The sequence below is a fragment of the Homalodisca vitripennis genome, unplaced genomic scaffold (assembly GCF_021130785.1).
Source record: "Homalodisca vitripennis isolate AUS2020 unplaced genomic scaffold, UT_GWSS_2.1 ScUCBcl_1213;HRSCAF=4551, whole genome shotgun sequence".
Taxonomy (NCBI): Eukaryota; Metazoa; Arthropoda; class Insecta; order Hemiptera; family Cicadellidae; genus Homalodisca; species Homalodisca vitripennis.
The window spans coordinates 16,578-41,109 of NW_025777345.1; the positions used below are offsets into that span (position 1 = coordinate 16,578).

The window sequence follows — 24,532 nt, forward strand, 5'->3', positions numbered from 1 at the left end:
CGGATTTTGTTGAAATAAGTACTATTGCAATTTTAATGAAATTGTTCGAATACTTGTTGTCTAGTTAATTTATATAACTAAACTAGATTTTTTTTTATTTGACATTAAACATTTTCAAAAACGCCATTTTGTTGAAATTAAAGAAAATAACACAATTTTTTTTAAATTTTCCTCTTATCTACACAAACCTATGTGCCAAATTTGGTTCCTTTTAAGCTTAACTAGTTTTGCAGATAGTACATTTTTTATAAAAAATACAAAATGGTGGTTAGTGACAAAACAAGACATTTCTCAACCTATATTTTTATGAAATTATTTGTTTGAAATGATGAATACTATAAGCCACAGAAGTTTGTGACATCCTTTAGTGAACACCCTCTATAAAAAACCCCAGGTTAAAACCAACACACAGCAAGAGACTCACTAACTCAGTGCTTCCACATGCCATCATCAACTCCTGACCAGGGCCAACCAAATCAAAGAAAAAGTGAAATACCAACAAATAATAAAAATACATCTAAATGGCATGTTTTGTATAGCATAAATGATTAAGGTAAGTTGTCAAAATATGTAAATACAGTAACTATAGATGACATGAGTAGTTTATTAGTAGGGAATAATAATAAGAATAAGAATGATAAAAACATATATAATAAGATAATTTTTCGAAACATACAAACCCTTAAAAACAAAACATTGCTACTTGACAGTTGTTTACAAAACATAGAAAATATACATTTAATCTGCATCTCTGAACACTGGCTTAATCAAAATGAGGCTGTGAATTCAAATCCACTTGAGTACTACTGTGCCATTTGTTTTTGACAATCTAATATTGATAGTTATATCTTTATATCACTCTACTGCTGGAGATCCTGTGATTTTCTTTAAAACTTGCATATTTACTGCATTTCACTACTCAGTGGCATATTACACTATTATTGTTGGTGAGGATTTAAATATACATTGCGATATTACCAAAAAAATTGAAACTGTTATTGTTTTCTTAAATCTTTTAAGACAATTTCATTTTTAATGTACGAATACCAAACATACAAGAGGTAGAAATTGCCGTGATAATGCACTTATCAGTCCATCAACACACCATTTCCAACACCACAAATGTGACATATCCCTTTTCCTTTTTCAGACCATTATGGCATTATTGTTAGTTCATAATGTTACAAAAAACAGTTAAATACCACCTATAAACACTAAAATAATTTGTGAATTGGTATTTCCAAAGTCAGTTCTGCATAAATTGTGTGACCACCTGGGTTCTTATCATTGGGTTGATGTGTATTATTATCGTAACAAAAATACTGTAGAAGAAGGGAATTTTCATACCTTCTTTGAGATTATACTGGATACTTTCAATGTTTTAAGAGAGTTATACAAAAACTCAACAAAATTATCATGACTGGTATACAAGTCATCTGGTACACAAAGTATAGCAAACAACATTTATTCCTCCTAATAGTTTCAATAACTATTTTATTGATTGTATCAAACAAATCAAACAAAAATAGGCACTCCAACAATTCCACGTGAGGATTTATTTAAAAATACAAATTCTACAATAGACTGTTTTAAATGGAGTCCTTTAACTCATGACCAGATTTTAAATGCATCCAGAAGACTGAACAAGTCTGACAACAAGGATGTTTATAACATGTCTAACAATATATTAAAATCAATAATACCTACAAGAGTTGTACCTTTGAGGCGCCACCGACTTTCGCTCAAGGCTAAAGGAAAAACATCCTGAAGAATTTGTAAGATTAAAAGATTCCTGCCGCACCATCCATTCCTTTATAATTCACTCCACACAACATCTCAATGCAGGTGGAACTTACAGGAGGCTGATTGTTGATGAGGCACTCATGCCACATGCCGGAGAAATATTCTTTGCAGCAGCCTTGGCAAAGGTAAGAGAGATAATCTTGATTGGAGACTAGCACCAAATTCCATTTATAAATAGAAATCCAAAGTGCAATGCAATGTATTATGACATTCTGAACATTGAAAAAAACCACAAAAACCCTCAATCACACTTACAGATGTCCTGTCACTGTAGCAAAGCTGCTATCCAATATGTACAAAGGGGGTATGACTTCAAGCAATGCCATCAGTAACGAGCTTAAGAAATTACCTTTGCTACCCTTCCTGTGGATAAAGAAAAACATCAAATCTTGGTTTTCAAACAATCAGAAAAGCACGAGCTGAAAAAGTGGGGATATAATTGCTCTACCATCCATGAATTCCAAGGAAAACAAGTCGCCCACATAGCAGTGGTAAGAATGTCAAAAGATGAAGAGGAAATTTACAATTCAAACCCCCACTGTGTTGTGGCCGTAACAAGACATACACAGTATATATCGACATCAAAAGAAGATGTGTTGACCAAGTGGATCCAATGCACTGCGCAATATACAAAAGAAGATGTGTTGACCAAGTGGATCCAATGCACTGCGCAATATACAAAAGAAGATGTGATGACCAAGTGGATCCAATGCACTGCGCAATATACAAAAGAAGATCTCAGTAAACATTTCTCACAAAATTTCAACATTCGGCCTTTTTTAGAGATTGGTTCAATAAAGAAAGAAAGGGACAAGGCAACAAATTGACAAGTCTTAACCAAAATGTAGCCAGAAAGTAAAAAAAATATGAACAACTCACAATAATTCACCAAAATATGGACAGGCTTTCAAATAAAATTGAAAGATTAACTCACCTGTTGGAGGACCTTAAACCAGACCTCCTTGTAGTGACTGAACATGGCTTAAAGCAGGCAGAAATTCAGAATACCCATATTCTAGGATACACACTTATTGCAGAATATAGTAGAACCAGCTACCAAAAAGGTGGTGTAGCTATTTATAAAAATGACAATGCTAGGTACACCATTACACCTACAGATATAACAAACCTCAGCATCGAACTACAGTGTGAGCTAATATCTGTGAAAATAAAACAGGGCCAGAAAAACTTACACGTTGTTGGCATCTACAGAACCCAAGGAAACCTGGACTCGTCCTTGGATATCATCTCTGAAACCCTAGAAAAAGCACAAACATGGAAAAATCAAGTTATTCTCATAGGCGATACCAATATTGACTGCTTGGAGCCAAACCTTGAAATGACAAAATTAAACGAAGTTCTTCTTAGCCACAATATGACACACCTCTCCCTGCTTCCTACAAGAATAACACCTACTACAATAAGCTCAATCGACTGTATCTGCACAAACCTAGGCAATGATGATATCCAGGTTGACATTCTCAATGCCGGACTCTCAGACCACACAGCACAGCTCTGCAAAATAAATACCTCTGCCCCAGAAGCTCAGAATCAAACTTTCTATTCTAGGAAATTCAACCAAAGGAATGTTTTGAACTTAAAATCTATCCTTACCCATGAAACCTGGGAAAGTGTCTTCATTGAACATGAACCAGAGGACGCTTATCGTAACTTAGGCAAGATTATTGCAGGAGCTATTAACCAATCCTGCCCAATGGTAAAGTCAAGAAAAAAGACCAGAAAACAGAGTTCTATAGCAAACTACGAAGCTGAGGTACTAAAGCAAGAATTTCTACAGGCTCAGAACAAATACCTACTGAGCGGAACAGTAGAGGACAAAATTACAATGTCAAACAAGAAAAAAGACTACGACCTGAAACTGAAGACTCTAAGACGACAGGCCACAGCAGTCCAAATACAGCAAGCTGATGATAAAACCAAAACAATTTGGAGGGTTATCAACAGAGAAAGAAAGCCAACTCAAGACACAGAAAAATCAATCAAACTAGAAATAAATGGCCTCAAAACCAACAATCCTCAAAATGTTGCTAATCATCTCAATGAGTTCTTTGTTAACATAGCTAATGACACCCTTGCACAAAATCCTCAAAACCACAATCAGCCTGCAGAAATCACAGAGGTACGCTGTCAGATACCTGAGATGTCTCGTCAGTTAACAAATGAGCAGGAACAATGTTAAGCCTATTATTGGTACGAAGAAGAGTGAAGAGGCAAATGTATGCAAGCTAAAAGCTATTGGAAAACGGAGTTGGATATTTATATCTCGTCTATCGCCTGAAGTTCAAAAAGAAGATTTAGTTAGCTACTTGGAAGGAGCCGGTGTTAACAATTCAGAGTGTGTCGAGTTGAAAACAAAGTATGATACTTATAAATCATATAAAATTGGTTTGCCCTTTTGGAGTTAGCCTCAAAAGTGTTAAATTCTGAGTTCTGGCCAAGTGGAACACTAATATGTGAATACAATCAGCCTAAGCCTAAAAATAATAAGGTAAGGAGTATGGTTTTTTTAGGCAAACCCAAACTGTAGTAAATAGCAAAGTTTGCACTATAGCCAGAGCCAACTGTAAGAAAGGTTTAACCTAATTGTTTGGAACTGTCATGGACTGAGGAAAAGTCGGTCTCAGTTGAGGCCCTTGGTCACACAAACAATAGTGATATAATTTGCATAACGGAGCATTGGCTCACTTTGGACGAGATATCTCTTTTTAAGTTGCCTAACTATGTACTGGCATCCTCTTTCTGTAGGACAATTCACTCACATGGTGGTTCGGCTATATTTTTATTAAAAATAATCTAACTTTTCATGAAGTACCTTGGATTAATAAGTTAGCTGTCGAATTGCTCTTTGAAATATCGGCTGTTTATGTGGACACTTTAAAATGCTCTTGTTGTTTGTTTGTACAGAGTACCTAACACCACGGATATTGACAGGTTTTTATTGTTATTTGATGATCTATTGCAAACTGCTTCCCATGTGAATCATGAAGTGATCATCTGTGCTGATTTTAACATTAACTTTCTCGAGACCAAGGACAGGAACACTGTGGCGTTTAAGTAACTTAGTTGGAGGTTACGGGTTGAATATCATGTTGAATAATTCAATTACACGTCCTGGGAACATCAACAGGGGCACCTGCATAGACAACATTGTCACTAGTGTTCATCCTGATAGATGGACGGTAAAGGTAGTTCCTACAGTGGAGTCTGATCATTTTGCGGTGTCAACTTCCATGGAGCTGTCTACAGTTTCGGAGGAGGGTAGGACAACATCTCTTACTAGGTTGGTTCAAGATAAAGAAAACTCTTACCTTTTTGAGAAATTTTGAATACCATGAACTGGTTTACCTGTTTACAGCTATTCAGCTGCTAGTGATAAGTTTTTGTTGTTTTTTAATTTATTTAATGTGGTAGTTAACTTAACTTTTCCAATTAAAACTGTCAAAAAAAGATCTAGTGTAAATTCTAATATTAATAAATGGTACTCTCCTGATTTTAATAGCTCTTAAGGAATCCTGTCTACATTACTATTATTTAAGTAAGGATACAAATTCTCAATATTTCCTGGATGCATATAAAAGGTTGAAAAACATTTACCGCAAGGAGATTAGATTAGCTAAACTCAGTTATAATAATTCATTGGTGGCTAACTCTTCCAACAAACCTAAACAACTTTGGAACATTGTCAAAGATAACCTCACTGTCAATAGTAAGGCTAAAGCCAATACCAATAATAGTATTAATTTAACTGCTACAGGTTTCAACAATTATTTATCAACAGTATTAATGATCTAGTCAGTAATATACCAAATAGTATTTTTAATGTTAGTTTTTTATCTGTCAAATGTTTATAATAATGTGACTTCTGTTTTTTCGTTTACTCATGTAAGTGTTGAAGATGATGTTTTCTCAGCTATAAATTCTTTAAGTAGCAGTAATAGTCAGGATGTCTTTTATCTAAATTCTAAATCTTAAAGATAAGCAGTTATTATATTTTCTGAAGTTTTATGTAATGTTATTAATTCATGTTTAGATGTAGGTTATTTTTCCTGATAAACTGAAGATAAGTAAGGTGATTCCTGTTTATAAGAAGGGCAGTAAGGATGAGTATCATAGTTTTCGACCTGTGTCCCTTGTACCTGTTTTTTTTCGAAGGTTTTTGAGAGGTTAATAAGCCTACAAATTATTAATTACTTGGAGCGAAATTGTTTTTGCTTTCAGCCAAGCAGTTTGGTTTTAGAAGGAATCGCACCACTTGTGATGCGGTTCGTGCCTTTCTTTTCAGGCTTGTCTGATGGCATGGAGAAGGGGCTTTGTGTGGAATCAAGGTTCTTTGACCTCTCAAAGGCCTTTGACACAGTGCAGCATAAATCACTGTTGGTTAAGCTTAAAACATATGGGTTTTGATCAGATGTCTTTGTCTTTCATTTGAGTCCTATCTTAGTAATAGAACTCAGTGTGTGTGTTTTAATGGGTCGTTATCTAGTTTTTGGGATGTTGTTAATGGTGTTCCGCAAGGATCTATTTTAGGACCACTTTTGTTTATCATATATTATTAATGATCTGCCAGCTATTTTAGATGATGATAATACACAGTGTCACTTGTATGCTGATGATATTTGCCTAAATGTTACTTTGTGAAGACAAAATCACTGGATATTTTTAATTTTAAGATTGGTTTACTCTCGGATTGGTGCAATGTTAACAGTCTGTCTCTAAAATTTAGAAAAGACACAAGATTTAGCAATGTCTTTAAATAGATGTAAAGAGATTCAGTCTGTTAAGTTTCTTGGTGTTCTGTTGCAATCTGATTTAAAAATGGTTCTCTCACATTAATTATATTTTACCCAGGATCACTAGAGGTATCTTTATGTTAAGAAAATTAAATTACACAGTTTCTAATGATGTATCTTCTTCTAATTTATTATAGTTATATACATTCTTTTTTTAATGTATGGTGCCATCTTTTGGGCCAACTGCTCTTACTCTCATTGTCTGTTTGTCTTGCAAAAGCAGGCAGTTCGATTGATTTTGTAAAGCTCCAACTAGATCCCATTGTAAGAATTTATTTATTAAGTTACAAATTATGACAATTCCATGTATCTACATTTATCAGTGCCTTATTTATGTAAAACAGAACATACATCTTTTCAAATCTAATAGTGATTACCACAGTTATGAAACTAGAAATAGGCAGGAACTAAGAAATGATTTAGTATCCTACAGTACAACACAAAATAGCTTTAAATATACTGCCATTAAGTTATATAATCATCTGCCATTATACTTTAAAAATCTACCATCGAAAAGTTTTAAATGCTGTATTAAAAGATTGTTAACAGACAATAGTTTTTTATAGTGTTGATGAATTTTATGCTATAATTAGTTAATGATTATTTTATTGTATTTTTGACTCTGCCTGTACAATTATGTAATGATTGTTTTCTTGGCAATAAAGAAATGAGAAATGAATGAAAAGAAGAACTGACTCAAGTGATCAACAGCCTAAAGAATAAAACATCTGCTGGAGTAGATGATATATCCGCCAGTCTACTAAAAAAGTGCAAAGAAGAACTTGCTGGACCGTTAACATACATCATCAACCGCTCTTTCCAGGAAGGAGTTTTTCCAAGTGGGCTTAAAATTGCAAAAGTTTACCCAAAATTCAAGAAAGGAAACCATCTGGACCCAAAGAACTACCGCCCAATCTCATTAATTCCCACATTCTCCAAAGTATTCAAAAAAATAGTACTAAACAGACTTCTTCAACACCTATCACTCAATCAACTGCTCACACCACATCAGCATGGATTTGTACAGGGAAAATCAACCACATCTGCCATAATAGCTCTAACTGAATATGTAATAGATAATCTAGAAGAAGGAAACACACCAACCGCAATTTATTCTACTTGATTTCAGCAAAGCATTTGACTGCTTAGATCATACACAATTGTGTAACAAGTTGAGAAAAATTGGGTTTAGTGGGAAAACTGCAGATTGGTTCAAGAGCTATTTAACTGGAAGAAGAAGTCAGATGGTTGAACTTAAATGCACTGAAAAGGGATCTACACAAACAGTAAGATCAAAGTCATTGCCTGTAGTGAGGGGAGTTCCACAGGGCTCTGTGCTGGGCCCCATCCTTTTCATCCTGTTTACAAATGATCTCCCTCGATATTTGGAAGACTACAGCAGGACTCTAATGTATGCGGATGACACCGTACTCCTCCTTGGAGAAAAAACCCCTGAAGCCCTTGAAATCAGCTCGTTAGTTTCCATTAACATGGCAATACAATACTGCCAAAACAACAGCCTAGTAGTTAATGAAGAAAAAAACACAACAACTGGTCTTTGGCAGGAGAAATGGTGGGGTAAGCAGGATCCCAGACATCGAAGGCCCAGAAGAAACCAAGTATTTAGGTTTAATAATAGACCAGAAACTGACATGGACCCCCCACATTGACAGCCTGTGTAGTAAGCTGAGTAGCAGCATCTACGTGATAAGGAGGATAAAAACCATAAGTGACACCAGCATAGCCAAGATTGCATACCACTCACTGTTTGAATCACATCTTCGATATGGCCTTGAAGTATGGGGGAACTCGTCAGTAACCAACATCGGACGTGTGCTTATCCACCAGAAAAAAGCAATAAGAATATTAGCAGATATTGGAAAGAGAGACAGTTGCAGACCAAAATTCTGTGAACTAAAAATCCTAACGATTACAAGTCTGTACATCCTAGCTGTGGCTACTTACGCAAGCAGGCTACAGCTCCAACGAGGTATGGATAGGCACGGCCACAACACCCGACAGGCTATGAATTACACACTTCCAGTCCATCATCTAACTCTTTTTGAAGATAAGCCTTCCTACATGGGAGCGAAGTTCCTGAACCTGCTACCAGAGACAATAAAAGGCCCCAGCATCAGCAGCACCAGACAACGCTTAACGGCTTGGCTTGTGGAGAGACCATTTTACACAGTTGAGGAGTTCATGAACTGGAGAACATCACCGGTATTCCAGTGAGAGCTACACAACCCTCGTAGTCGTAACCATCACCACCGACAGTGCCTTAAAGCTCAACAACTATATATACTTTTATTTAAATCTCTGTAATGTTTTGACGCCTATTCTGTACTCTAAGTTCACGAATAAAGTATTCTGATTCTGACTGTCATAATGTAGCAGTGTTTGGCTGAAGGGGGTTTTTTCCAGAACAATTACAAATATCCAGGATCTCTCCTATTTACAAGGGGCCAGAAAAGAACCCTGAAAGTTATAGACCCATCTCAATTATACCAGTTTAATCTAAATTAATAGAAATAGTAGTCTATGATCAAATGAGCCACTTTTTTAAAGTAAATAATATTTGTAATATATCATCTCAGTTTGGTTATTGACAACCTAGTCAAAGGTGTCATTCAGGCTTATGAGTGCAAAGCAAAAGAGCTCAGGCAATCTTTTGTGACCTGAGTAAGGCCTTTGTTTGCGTTAATAACCCTGACCTAATTTTGAAACTAGAACATTATGGAATTAGGGGATCATGTTAAAAAATTCTTTGCTCACATTTGACTAATAGGTGACAAAAAGTACTTTTGAAGTAAATGGTTAAATGAAGGTATGGTAGAGTAAGGAGTTCCACAGAGCTCTGCACTTGGTCCTTTCTCCTTTTAATTGTAATAAATTATCTCCTTTTTTCAGTCATGACAAAAACAATTCTTTATGCAGATGACACTATGATGTTTAATGTTTCAAATAGTTTGGATGAACATAAAGTATTATATGAAGTTACAATAAGGAATTGTTCAGTTCCAAGCAAATGGATTTCTTTTAAATGAGGAAAAGACCCAAAATACAGATTTTAGCATAAGACCTACAGTAAACATTGAGGTATATTTCTCTTCCTCAGTAAAGTTTAATGGAATTTTCATTGACAATCACTTAACATGGACAACACATGTTTAAAATATAGCTACTTGTTTCTCAAGATTTGTTTATTTATTGAGATGCCTAATTACTTGTGTTCCACAAAACTATATTAGAGCAACCTACTTTGCTTTTTTTTCTACCTGTTTTTAGATATGGTTTAATATTGTGGAACAAATGAATAAATGAATTTATTTCCAATCAATATAAACATAATTATAACATTATCATTTTTGGAAATTGACTGACCACTTTTACAAGTAGTGTGGCCAGTTAGTAAATTGAAAAAATAAACAATAAATTCACATTTACGAGAGTCTAGCATCATATATTACTTTGAGCCGCCATTTGGGTATCTACAAAAAAATATTTATGCAATAATACAATTCAGAAAATAAATTACATACAATAAACAAACACACAAAATAAATAAATTATACACCACAATACATACACAAATATAATTAACAATAAATATCAATAAATTACCAATAAACAATTATGATAAGCGATATATAATATATACATAATTACATAGACCATGAAACTCTTTACACCTTATGACATCACAGTACTCAAATAGCCAATGTCTTGCTGCAAAGTAAGCCAAATAATTACTTGTTGACAAAATTTTTTTAATACAATACTTAAATCAGTAGAATTTTAATAATCCAAAAACAACTGTAAGAGAATTACTGGTGCCAGTCACTTAACTCATTATCAACCTCTAATATAAAACTTAAAATACAAACTATTAATACATTATGCCTGTTTGACCTAACTGTGTATGCTCTCAACAATTCATATAATTTAACCTTCAACCATAATATCCATACTAATAATACACTAAACATTCATTTTATTTTAACACTTAAATTGTACAATAAATTAGACCCTATAATAAACAGTTACCCTAAAAATATATTTTTGTATAAATTATATACCTGGCTTTTGTATAAATTATATACCTGGCTTTTGTATAAATTATATACCTGGCTTTTGTATAAATTATATACCTGGCTTTTGGAAAATCCGTTTTATGCAATACAAGATATTTTTGCAAGTGGCAATAGTTTCTAATTTGTTCACTCAATATTTATAATATTGCAATATAATATATCATGTAAAAATGATTCAACTACATTTAGTTTTTGTAAGTTCTAATGATCTTGTGTTTTTAATACATTTTAATAAGTTGTCAAACTGTTTTCTCATTGTGTGTGGTTATTGGTTGTTAATTGTTGCGTTTTTAAAACTATTTATATATTGTATACTTGATCTACAATATTTATTTATTAAGATGTTGACCTGTTGATGTTTAGTATGTTTTAACTGAAAAGAGTACTATCTACAAAGTGTAGTGGTAGAATATCTGTTGTTTGAATCAGATATTTTTTAGTTTCTGGGTCTTTTAATTAATAATAATTCATCTTTACTCATAACATTTTAAACTTTAATTTGTACGTTGTAGATTATTAAGTTTTATTGATCTATTAGTAGCCTATAATAAGTTAATTAGTCAACACAGATTAAATTTTGACTTGACATGTTTCTGTATAAACTGCTGTACTTGGACTTAGTCAATGATTGTAATATATTAATATGACAATAAAGATATTATTATTATTGTACAGTTTCCACACAGGGGTAGAAATTATAAAACATAAAATAATATAAACAACTAATTTTAAAATAAACTTTTAATAGTTTTGATGCCTAAAGTTTATAAAATATTCTTGAGATTTCCTATTATTAAAAAGTTATTAAATCGTAGAAAGAGTATGTAAATTTAAAATATTTTTTATAAACCATTGTTTATATAATGCTGAATAACATAGCAAATAAAATCTACAAACTTTACACAATATAACACAACTATCTTCATTAACTTTTTTATGCAATAACTATCAACTCTCGCATTGGGAGGACGGCTTGAGGGGAGGAGCATATCAGATATCTTAAATGCAAGTCTAAGTGAACTTGTTTGAATAAGATCGATATTTGACTTTCCCACAACACCCAAATATTTCTTTTATTAACCAAAATTCAATATTCAAAGTTTGAATATCTTTACAAAAATCCAAATTGAATACTAAGAGTGCTCTATTTTCTTATAAGATATTCCTAAAACATTTATTCTATACAAAATGGCAGCCGTTTACATGATTAATAGTGACATTATTTCAACAGCTTCCATTTTGTAATTAATAAAATTTATGATATGTGGTTTGTGCCATTTTTCTAATAATAAAGACCTTTAAAATGATTGACCTGAAAAAGTAATAGAGGGTCTACTCTTGCATTTACAATTTCCTAGACACTCCCATAAGACAAGCGTGTGTGATGGTTATTGCGCACAAAATTAGTTAAGATAGCTCTATAACGTTGTGCAAAGTTTGTAGATTTTATCGGCTATGGTTTAAAAATATTAAGGTGTTCCAGACATTTTAGACACCCCATATAGATTTACCTAACTTAAATTTATGTACAATCACAGAGCTTTTTCTGAAACAAACACATAGACACAAATGATGGGAGTACAATAACACAAATATTACATTTTTATACATAATCTCTAATGTTTAAATGTTGTAGGCCTACGCAAATCTTACCTCCTCATTTTCAGTATCAATTTCAGACTCAATGTCACCAACATCAGTATTCGCTTTACTTCGTTCCAGCTTCTTATTCTGAGTTTGGTTCTTCTGTTTAGGAATTCGTTCTACTTTCTTTCGATATTTTGTGTTTTTGTTAATATCGCTTTTACCCCTCAATTTCTCTTTTCTTGGTTGACCACTTCTGCTTTTTTCTACATATTTATCATTTTCAACATCATTATTTTTATCAGGCATGGCTGTGGCTGTTTGGAAAACAACATCATTGAGTTAGTTAAAACTACAGATTAATCCTGTAAGACTGACAGTTAACATAAACAATAACTTGCACTATCTATACTTGGCTAATATTATATTTATGGAAAGGAGATGTGATATCTCTATGGCTTGGTCGTATATCCCTAATGTGTTGTCAATATACTAATAACATTTTGAACACATTTTAAACATATTAATATGTTCTCAATATACTAACTTTTGAAACACATATTAAAAAAATGTAAAGAGTTTGGTAAACGATTTAAAAAAAATACAATTTAAAAACTAGTGCCAGCAGTCTGAAGAAACTATCAAATACATAATTTCTACCTACTTACAGGACTAATACACCGTGACTGACACACCATTGCCAAATGTCACCTAATGCAGAAAGTAGTTATCTTTTTAGCACTGTAACAGCCATTTTATTTAGTGTCCTACTTTACTCGCAATAAACGTAATCAGTGCTTTCTCAAACCAACCATTCAACGTCATCTCCATAAAAGGCTCCACAACCAAAGCAGAAAACTATCGCCCAATTTCACTGATCTCCACCTTTTCAAAGATCATAGAGAAGATTGCACTTTCGAGAATGCTGGTCCACCTTGAACACTATGACCTAATAACAAAAAGTCAGCACGGCTTCCTCAGAGGAAAATCTACAATCAATGCCATCACAAGCCTTACTGAATACGTCGTCGACTAACTTGAAGACAATAATTATGTATCAGCAGTCCTATTAGACTACAGTAAAGCTTTTGACTGCTTGGGGCATGAGCTGATTCTTAAGAAACTGTCCGCACTAGGGATTCAAGGCAGAGCAAATGACTGGGTGGCTAGCTATCTCGAGGGACGCAAGCATATTGTTGAAGTAGCCTAAAGAAAACTGCAAATGGACAAAGCTGTACTTACAGATCCAAAGAGGAGTCCCACAGGGCTCAGTACTGGGTCCATTTTTGTTTGTACTTTTTAGTAATGATTTTTCACATTATATCAACACTGACAATGTAAAAACTATATGTATGCAGATGATACAACCCTTCTTATAAAAAATGACTCCACACTGCGCCTGCATGCAGACATTGTCACATCAACAAACAAAACTCTGCAGTACTGCCTGAAAAATGACCTGGCAATTAATCCAACAAAGACCACCCAAATTAATTTTAGCAGAAGACAAGATCAAGTGCCTAACGTTCAAAACATCACAATAGAAAAACAATCAAAACTATTAGGCATAGTGATTGATGGTGATCTTACCTGGACTGATCATATTAACAGTTTGACCAAAAAGCTTGGATCTGGAATCTACGCAGTAAGAAGAATTAAGTGGATAGGAGGACTGCAAGCGGCAAAGACAACTTACCATGCTGTTTTTGAATCCCATATAAGGTATGGTATATCAGTATGGGGAGGAACATCTGCCCATAATCTTAGCAAGATCTTATTCCTCCAAAAAAAGGCAATAAGGACACTGGCAGATCTGGGACCACTTGAAAGCTGCAGAGAAGCTTTTAAGACTTTAAAACTCATGACTGTCATAGCACTGTACATCTACTCTGTCTGTAGTTGTCCAGACAGTTGAAATGGAGTTACCAAGAGCTAAGGATACTCACTCCCACAACACCCGGAGAGCAACTGACTACCTCCTTCCTGGACACCATACTACACGGTACAGCAGGAAACCATCCTACATGGGAAGAAAAATCTTCAACACCCTAGCTCTCAACCTGAAAAATCTTGGAGGGAATGAGTTAAAGAAAAGCTTTCAAGACTGGCTCACGGAGAGACCCTTTTACACCATGACAGAATTTTTTGACTCTGTAAACAGTACATTGTAAAGCAAGAGACCTGGATATTAATTCATTGTAAATTTTGACGCCATTACACTTCTTTATGCTGTTTTGACTACTGACTATTGACTATTGACTATTGACTATCTGATAACGGGGAAAGAAAAGCTTTCAAGACTGGCTCATGGAGAGACCCTTTTACACCATAACAGAATTTTTTGACTCTGTAAACAGTACATTGTAAAGCAAGAGACCTGGATTTTAATTCATTGTAAATTTTGACGCCATTACACTTCTTTATGCTGATGTAAATAAAGAACTTTTGACTACTGACTATTGACTATTGACTATCTGATAACGGGAAAATACTGATCTGAAATTTCCCTAAATGTCAATGCGAAGTTCACCAACCTGCACTGCTGCCAGCAAAAGAAAACACCCCTCAAGAAAGTATCTAAATATCAAATTCAAATCACCTCAAGTCCTCTTCAGTCAGAGGCGGCACCCGACACTTAGGTAATTTTCATGTTTTTTTATTTTCCTAAGACTGAATGATCATTATACTAAAATATTAAAGAGAATGAAGTTGATCCAGAATTGCTCAGAATTATCTAGGGCATTCCGACGCAGCTAATACTGATGGTTGAAGGTACTCATGTGAGGCCAACATGAACTATATTCTCAAACAGTTGTTGTAATAACAATACCGTCGTTCTTTAGAGCCAAAATCCCTCTAAATTCACAATTTCTGATTTTTAATTTTCAAGATAACAAGAAAGCAAACATCATTCGTGACCAATACAACGTTGATTCAATACCGATTGTTTGGTTTAGCTCCAGTTCACCTTCCTCTCATGTGCTGCATCAAAAATCTGATGCTGTTGCAGACTTGACTCCTAAACTTTGTAATCATGTTCATCTGAAGGATCCAAAAATAGTCGGTGATGAAGAACAAAGAAGCTCAAAACGAAACGCCCTGCATCATTTCAACCTCAGAGACACCCAGACTACAAAAAGTAGTGTAATCTAGGTGAAGAGGTATTCTCATTGTCTCACAAGGTGCACAATTGATTCATTACCACAATATCACGTTACGCAAGCGCAGATGAAAAACAAAGAAATATTTCTACATAAGAGAAAAGTAGTTCCGCTTTAAAAAAATATTTTACAACTTCGTTACTTCATATTCATCTCTTTAAATTTTTTTACTCTTGAGGACGATACAATAGGTTAGTAATATGAAACTCGAATTTTGTCAATCCTGCCATTGATTTCATACCTGCCATTAAAAAAACAAGAAGGAACTACCGGTTGAGTTCACAGATATTAATTACAGAAATCGGGCTATTGGTAGTAGCCTCTTCCTGTTTCAGGTTACATGACAGCTGTTTCTTATAAACTGAAACAACAAGATCGTTTCTTTGACCTCTGCAATGCATCCAGGTGCTGTCAGTGAGGACTCTGGAAAACCAGACGCTATTATGACGTACAATTCAACAAAAGGAAGCGCTGACACATTCGATCAGATGTGTCAAGGAATGAAGCTATCACACTGGAAAAGAAAAACCAAAATCAAGACTGGAGTTTATGCTGAGTCTGCATGAAAAGTTAACGTTTTTCACTCAACAATCTAGACTTATGAACTGAAATCTATCTGTTTACTTGAAAAGATGTATTGACAATGTTTTGGGACAGCATCAAGAACCTGCAGTAGTTGATCAACAAGGACCTCGAAAGTACTGTTCATTTAGTGACTACTAGAAAAGCAAGTAATTATTTATGTTTTATTATATATGTCATTATATTTAGGATGTAAAACATTATAATCCACATTAGTATGCTAGCTACTATATGTTTTCCCTGTCATGTTGAGTAATTAAATCTGAGCATACATTTTTAGGAAAGATTTTAACGTTTGCCATTTATTTTAAGTATGATTTGTAAAATCATATTTTGATTTTAACGATATTATATTTTTTCCAGAATAACTACAACTTACTGCCATTGTGGACAAGCTATATGTGGCGAACATCAACGTAAAAGATGTCCAGACTGCATTTAACATGTTTATTACGCAAAAATCTATAGAAGTATGCATCAAGATTTAAAATTTATTGTTTTTCAACTAGTATGTAAATGTAAATGAAGAAAAATAATGTCACTTAATAATTTAACTGTTTTATTTTTTAGTCCTATTCCAGCAAATATTCCACAGAGCATTCATACGCATACACACTCTCACATGCTTTAACACACGTATCCCTACCTTAAGCAAGCACATAGGCAAGAAAATACACAAACACAACACACAGGCATGCAAATAAACCTTCACATAACCTAAATACACATAAAAATAACACAAAAAAATAAACACATAAAAATACATGTATGCCACGTAAAATTTACATATCAGTAGTAAACAAGGGAATTTCAAAACACGGTAGTGTTCTAGGGTTAAATTTGAAACTTTTTATGCTTTATTGTTTTTAGGGGAGCAGGGCCATACCTAAGAATATAAAAATTACTTATACATTTTCTCTAGTATCAGGGTCAACAAAGTTAATGAATGATCCGAGGCGTGCCTCTCCAGTGGCTCAGGTCATTTTTAAGCCACAGAACTCAAATTGTCCAGATCTCAAACAAATTATCTGAACCAATTCACCTGAGCTATGGTGTCCCACAGGGCTCAATTCTCAGTCCAATTCTCTTCCTGATCTATGTCAATTATGTAGGTTCATCACTTCTGCACGGAAAACTTGTGCAGTGTGCTAATGACACGACTCTCTGTTTCACTACCAAATTGATTCTGGAACAGTAGAGTTTTGTTGAGATCAACAACTGCGTCCAACATTTCAACAGCCTCAATCTTAAGACAAATTCTGCAAAATCTAATTTTCAAAATTTTGCTTTGCGATCAGTAGACAGGCATGACGAGCCAGCTGTTATGTTGGCTGATACAATGCTGGAAGAAGTCTTCTGCTCGAAATTCGTGGGAATCTACCTAGATCGAGGGTTGACTTGGAATAATCACATCAATCACGTTTGCTCCAAATTGACCTCAGGCATTTATGTTTTGAGGTCTCTAGCCAAATACTGCCCGAGTCAGGTTCTGATGATGGCGTATTATGGCTTGATTATCCCCATCTCACTTACGGGTTGGTGTTGTGGGGAGTTTGTGCAAACAATCAATTTATGACAGAGTTCAAGCTGCAAAAACAAGCGATCTGCATTATCGCTCTGTTGAAATTTAGAGAGTAGTGCAAGGAAGCCTTCAAAAAACTGTTAACGCTGCCTAGTCTCTACATCTTGGAAACAACTCTGTTTTGTATTTCTAAATGTACCATGACGAATGGCCAAGACATACATGTGTTGAGACTAGAGGCAGAGATAACTACCGAACTGGTAGACACAGGACGGTGGTTTATGAACGCTTGCCTTCACAGGCAGGTGCTCATTTCGTCAACAAATTACCAAATTCAATAAAAAACGCTCCAACACCCAAGGTGTTAAAAACTCGTTTGAAACGCTTTTTAGTGTCACAAACATTTTAAAATGTAGACGAGTTTATAGCATAGGAGACCACCAATTAAAAAGACTGACTAAATCCGTCGCTGGAAGTGGGAATCATTGGCGAATGAATGGATGTATGTAAATTGAATGTTTGAATGAGATCTATTGTGGGGTGTATGAAAAAATTCTAGCAAGTAAAAAGTTGACTTTTGCCATGCGATGTAGAATGTTCCGGCAATTAAAAATCTGATTTGATTTGATGATTGACAGAGAAGTGCCTGAATTCTCGTCAGTCACCGAGACAGTTGTAGGCCTTCCAACAGTCGCTAACAATTGTCATACCTGGCAGAACCCATTGTTTAATTATGACAAGCAGGATGTCCCTGTCACGTTGTTCAACAGAAAAAAGGAAGAAATCTCTGCTCTGCCTTTCGATTCCCCCAAGAACCCACTATCCCTGAATTCTTCTGCCGCAACTGTATTTTCTCCTTCCAAATTTGGCCTCATCAATTTCAACAACTGTCAGAGAACCGCCAATTTTCTTCAACATCGTTGAAATGTGATGGAAACACGCAGCAGAAAGAACATCAGTCCACCACAGAATGTGCGGAAACGCCAAACTCTAACGAAATATAGCGTTGTCTCAGTGGCTTCAAATGCAACAATGTGGTCACCAAACCAAAATATGTTTTTATGTCTAAGCCTGTTCTTTCAAAACAGAAACCTGCCCAGACCGATTTTTTAAAATTACAACATTTAAATCTTGTTTTTACTACTTTTACAAATTTTTCTGTCACAACGAAACATCAAAGTCTCCTGGTTCAAAAACAATACGCGATCACACGACGAATAAATACACTCATTATTAAAAATTCCATGTTCTATTAAAAATGAAATAATCTTATTTCAGTCAAAACGTAAACATGCCCGACAAAACACTCAATTCGTCAAACTAGTGGATAGTTGATCCATGATTGTCACTTGATAAAAACTACGGTACACGATATCTTGTGAAGCACCGACTTCTGTCCCAGAGCGTTCAGATAACAGATACGCCATCAGTCACGGCCACAGATAGTATTGAATTAAACAGATATCCAGACGCAGCACACAAACAGAACATTAAAAACTTAACTGTTTGTGTTCGGAACCAACCTAGTGCGGAACCAACCTAGGGAGGACCTCGGATCCAACATCAAAAAATGCTCATATTTCTAATCTCAACATTCAAAATTAAAAAATTTCAAATCACAAGCTTAAAGTAATTCACCAGAACGCTCAAGTTGCGACTAACAAGGTTTACGAATTGGCGCTTTTGTGTGAAGAGCTTAAACCTGATGTGCTGGTTGTCTCGGAGCATGGTTTCAAGCCCGAATCAATCGATATCTTCAAAATTCAAAATTTCGAATTGGCAAACTATTTTTGTCGAAATCATTTTAAAGGGGGTGGTGTGGCAATTTTTGTGAAAAAATCGTCAAAAATCGAATCTTTTAAAATTGACAACAGTTTGGACTTGGATTTTGAGGCCGTAGGTATCAAAGTCTCGTCAAACTCTTTTGGTAAATTAACGGTTATTGGACTTTACAGGTCTCCCAAATGGCTGTGAACATTCTTTTTTTGAAAAGTTTGAGCATCTCTTAAATCGTCTTTCTCAAAATTCAATGAATTTCGTATTAGTTGGTGATCTTAATATCAATGTAATGGACCACACCAACCCCCTTACCCAGCGGCTTCGCGATGTTCTAAGATCTTTTAACTTAAATTGGTCCGTGAATACACCGACACGAGTGACCGCGACGTCGAGTACTGCCATCGACAACGTCATTACCAACATTTCTGACACCACAGTCTCTGTTTTGAATACGGCGGTCTCTGACCATTTTGCGCAGGAGATAGTGGTTCATGGATGCAAACTACAAACTCAAAATTCAAAATTTCACGAGTTTGTAATTTTCAAAACATTTGCCATCTGAACAAACTTTTAAAAAATGAATCTTGGAACTTTTTAAATAACTTTCAAAACGTCAATGACATGTATCGGGCATTTAGTAATGCTTTCAATTACTATCTAGATGTTGCGTGTCCTTTTAAAAAAAACAAAAATCAATACCAAACCTCAGAAAATTTCATGGTTGACCAAGGGCATTCTCATATCTCGAGAAAAACTAAAATTCTTTCACAAAATCTTTATTGAATCTGAAAATGAACGTTTTTAAACAATTTTTTAGAACATACCGGAGGATCTACAAGAAAGTCATACGAGCGGCTAAAGCCTATGACATCAATAGAGCCTTGGGTGAATGTAAAAATTTTTCAAGGACAGCTTGGAAAATTATTAATGATTCTTCTCGAGATACGAGTAAGGACAAGGGTTCCAGATCATTTGTGATCAAAGTTGATGACACAATTGTTGAAGATCAATTACTAGTGGCAAATGAATTCAATAAATATTTTTCTTCTGTTGCCTCAATGAATCCGTCATTCACGGAAACTCAATCTTGTGGAAGGCGTGTTCCGGAGCCGGTTGCGTCCATGGCTCTGCCTCCTGTGTGTGGGGATGAGATAGCACGTGTCATACAGGGACTGAATTCGAAGAAAACAGGTGACGCAAATGGGATGTCAGTTTGGTTACTTAAACGGTGCCTCAGGCACTTATTAGGACCACTCACAAAACTGATAAATTCCTCATTCGAATCTGGAACTTTTCCTTCTCTTTTGAAGACAGCCAAAGTCATTCCAATTTTCAAGAAGGACGATCCTTACATTCCAAGCAATTATCGGCCCATATCAATTCTTCCGGTGTTCAGCAAAATTTTTGAAAAAATTTTCTATGAAAGACTTGAAAGCTTTCTAGAAAACAAGCGGATTCTGAATCCAGAGCAATTTGGATTCAGAAAAAACAAATCCACAATTGACGCTGTGAACAACCTTTTGGAAAATGTTGTCGATGGATTGGAACGGCGAGAACATGTGCTTAGCATATTTCTTGACCTGTCCAAGGCATTTGACTGTGTGCATCATGAGACACTGCTGCACCAGTTGGAGAAATGTGGCGTTCGGGGACTCCCGCAGCTGTGGCTTGCTTCTTACCTAAAGGAGCGGGATCAGAGCGTGGAGATTTCGAGCGTCACATCTAACAAAATCAAAATGCCTCATGGTGTCCCTCAGGGATCTATCCTTGGGCCTCTTTTATTCCTGATTTATGTCAGTAGATTGAACTCGGTGATCCAACATGGGAAACTAGTTCAATATGCTGATGACACGACTCTCTGTTTTAAAAGCAAAACACTGCAAGAACTGGAAATCACAACGTTTGTTGAAGTGAATTCATGTATTCAATTCTTTTCTGAAATGAACTTGAAAACAAATCAAACCAAATCAAATTTTGTACATTTCTGCATTCGGCAGAATACACGTTCGGATGGGCCAGCTGTATTTGTAGATAATGTCCTTTTAGAGGAAACATACTCTACAAAGTTTCTGGGAATGTTCCTTGACAGAGGGCTGACCTGGGACGACCACATCGACCACATATGTGCTAGAGTTTCCGCAGGTATATATGCCTTGCGCAACCTAGCAAAGTTATGTTCCCCCAAAGTTTTTAAAAATGGCCTACTATGGCCTTATCCATCCACACTTTGCGTATGGAGTAAGACTTTGGGGAGGCTGTGCCAAAAATAGATTGGAACGAGTATTCAGACTTCAAAAAAAGGCTGTCAGAATCATACAAAAGTTGAGTTTCAGAGAGTCGTGTAGGGAATCTTTTAGGGAGCTTGGATTTATGACTTTGCCCTGCCTCTACATTTTTGAGGTGATTACGTACTGCAGATCAAGGTGTACTCTGATTCGTGGCAGGGACGTTCACCAATATGAAACAAGAGGCAGGGACAACTATCGAACTCAGCATCACAGACTGGCGCTGTCGCAACATCTACCTCAAGAAGTTGGTGTCAAACTGATCAATAGGCTCCCTGAAAGTATAAAGAATTCCAACAATCAAAATCAATTTAAAACTCGTCTAAGACGCCTACTGGTGTCTAGAGCGTTTTACTCTGTCGATGAATTCATGATGAGCCGCTGGGATTTATGAGAGCATAGGATCTGAGGTCAGTGAGAATGTGTTTGAGAGAATGTATGAAGATGTAAGTTTGACTGTGTGTGTGAATGTATAAGGGGTTGCTTATAACTATAATTATAAGGGGTTTCTTGACGATTGCGATGCGATGTTGAATTGTAAAGAAAATGCAATAAAAGATGATTTGATTTGATATGATTTGATTTGTTTATGAATATTCCCTTTAAAACCATGTTATTTGTCATTTGCACCCCCTAAAACCATATATATTTTTGTTCAGGAGGATGAGCAGAATACGTTGATAATGTGAAATTCTTGATTTGCGAGGTCGGCCTTTGACTCATAGATACCTTAAATTAACTTATTGTGTACGATTTGTGCATATCGAAGTTGGCATATAATATATCAAACTGTTCAATAAAAACTACTGAATAACGAGTGTAAGCCGCTTATAGATTACGAAACTTGGTTATTTTTAAACAAAACACTAATTATTTATTTTACTAAATCACTCCCGTGAAAGAGAAATACTTTTCAAAACTTGCCTATACTACTTGAATAAATAATAACTTCAAATAATATTAGCCTACATACTTGCAACAAGAAACATAAACAAACTAACCAATACATAAACAACAACAAAATAAAAAGAACGAAAATTAAATACAATATTCTTCTTCTCTCAGGCTTGTAGCAAGATTGTAAAGTACCGAACTTCATACTAATCAATATATTTATTTGGTAAATATTAAGATCAGCGACTACCGCTCCAATCGCCGTAATTTTTTGCATACTAACACAGGTTAATGTAATTTCACCGAAAAAAATAGTCCCGATTATCGCTAACATATAAACACCAGTTTTTCGGCAGTACAATGTTGGCAATACAAAACACATAAATAACAAGATTTTCGAATATCAAACTAAAAACAATGGCTGACCATGGTCGTTTTGATGAGTTGACAGTAGTTACGTGACAAACAGGAAAGTTTCTGATTGGCCGGGAAGATCACGTGACCTATAGGATGGCTTCGATTGATCGCCAGACGTAAACAAACAAACTCACATGGACAAGGAATAATTAGTGAAGTTATTGACATGGCGTGCGATGGTTCTTGTCACACGCTAAAAAGACCCTAGCTTGCCTATTCAAAACTCAGATCACGCGATGCTTGCCCGCTACGCAGCGCTTTGCGCTGCTTGATTTTTTAGAAAAAAAATTAACTCGCCCAGTCTAAGTCCAGATCACGCCATGACTGCTTATACACACAAAACTCAGACAGAACTAACGCAGGTTTCATTACAGGCAAAAGATAAGTGGCGCGCGTTTATCACTGATAAGATAAGACGAGTTTATACTAGAAGTAGTACCTGGACTACTGCTCTACGAACTAATAACACCAAAAAAAACGAATAAATGCACTGTCAGTCAGGTTTTTTAAAATTTTTTTTTCAAATTTTTTTTTGGGGGGGGGGAGGAGTAAACGGCTACGGCGACAATCGGGACTATTTTTTCGGTGAAATTACGTTAACCTGTTATTATGCAAAAAATTACGGCGATCGGAGCGGTAGTCGCTGATCTTAAGATTTATCATTTATTTATCCACTATCGAATGCTACCATTACTTTCATCGAAAAGCATTATAGTTACTTTATAAAGTGGCTTTTTGTGGTGATGTTTGACCGTCGCTGCAGCGATTATCTTGGATAAGATTTTTATAGGTCTGTCTGAAAGGAAAAGGATATTGTGGTTATGTTATGGAGACCCCAGCATTTTCTCCTACATTGTTAGCCTAATCTAGTTGTGGTTAATAGACAATAAGACCTAACTATTGTTTCCAGCAAATAAAATGAATATATAGCTTAATTTTATATCTGTTGTGAATAGCCCTAAAACTTATAACGAAAATAATTACGTTACTATAACATATGCCTACTTACTTACTACAGGAAAGGACTAGTAACACTTCTCCAAACACAAACTTATTTTATACAAACAATAACTAGATTTGAAATTAATTATTTAATTGGATTTAATGAATTATTTTATTTTATGAATTATTTACTATTCCAAATCAAACAAGTTAAAAGCCTAAAAGCCAAAACCAAATCAAATTTAACCTGCAGAAACAGAATGAAAATCAAAACAAAACAAAAGTGATTACAATTTTTTTTATCTAAATGCCTTACGGCTGACTTGGCATTACACCATGAAGTCAATTCTCACCTAAAAGAATGTTTTGCACTGGTTTCATCTGCGATTGCCTTCGATCATTATTTCACTATTATGCTATAGGCTATGTTTCTTTTTATGGTTGTCAGAAATCGATTTATTTCCTTATATAATCTTTCATCAAAACTAGATAAAATTTTTTTGAGTTTTTCTGAGGTATCGTCATCAGGTATTCTTCTAATTTGTTGGAAACATGAGTTTCTTGCATATTCAAATTGTGGACATTTCATTAGAAGATGATCCGCTGTCTCATTTACTCCTGCAGTGCAATTTAAGCACAGAGGAGTGAAATAAAGTTT

At 35.1% G+C, this 24,532-nt stretch overlaps 1 protein-coding gene across 3 annotated transcripts; it reads right to left on the reverse strand.

The window, feature by feature from the left end:
* Nucleotides 1–633: 633 nt before the first annotated feature.
* Nucleotides 634–24,532, reverse strand: LOC124371281. Of its 3 annotated transcripts, none has more exons than XR_006923237.1 (3): nt 23,946–24,170; nt 12,362–12,609; nt 634–3,061 (listed from the first exon to the last, which is right to left on the reverse strand). XR_006923237.1 is itself a non-coding variant. In XM_046829621.1 (3 exons), exons 1-3 carry the CDS (start codon nt 24,253–24,255, stop codon nt 2,993–2,995), a joined length of 345 nt encoding a protein of 114 aa, XP_046685577.1. In that variant the 5' UTR covers nt 24,256–24,532; the 3' UTR covers nt 634–2,992. The 3 variants fall into 3 exon arrangements, 1 of the variants encoding a protein (XP_046685577.1); XR_006923236.1 differs by having other exon boundaries at nt 23,942–24,167; XM_046829621.1 differs by lacking the exon at nt 23,946–24,170 and adding an exon at nt 24,228–24,532.

What these genes read in the sequence shown, in the direction of transcription:
- LOC124371281 (XM_046829621.1), bottom strand. Translation starts at nt 24,255, where the DNA reads ATGAAACCAGTGCAAAACATTCTTTTAG. An exon ending in AGTGCAAAACATTCTTTTAG is followed by an intron (nt 12,610 to 24,227) that starts GTGAGAATTGAC and finishes TTTTCCAAACAG; the next exon opens with CCACAGCCATGCCTGATAAA. An exon ending in TTGATACTGAAAATGAGGAG is followed by an intron (nt 3,062 to 12,361) that starts GTAAGATTTGCG and finishes TGCTTTTTCTAG; the next exon opens with GGTTTCAGAGATGATATCCA.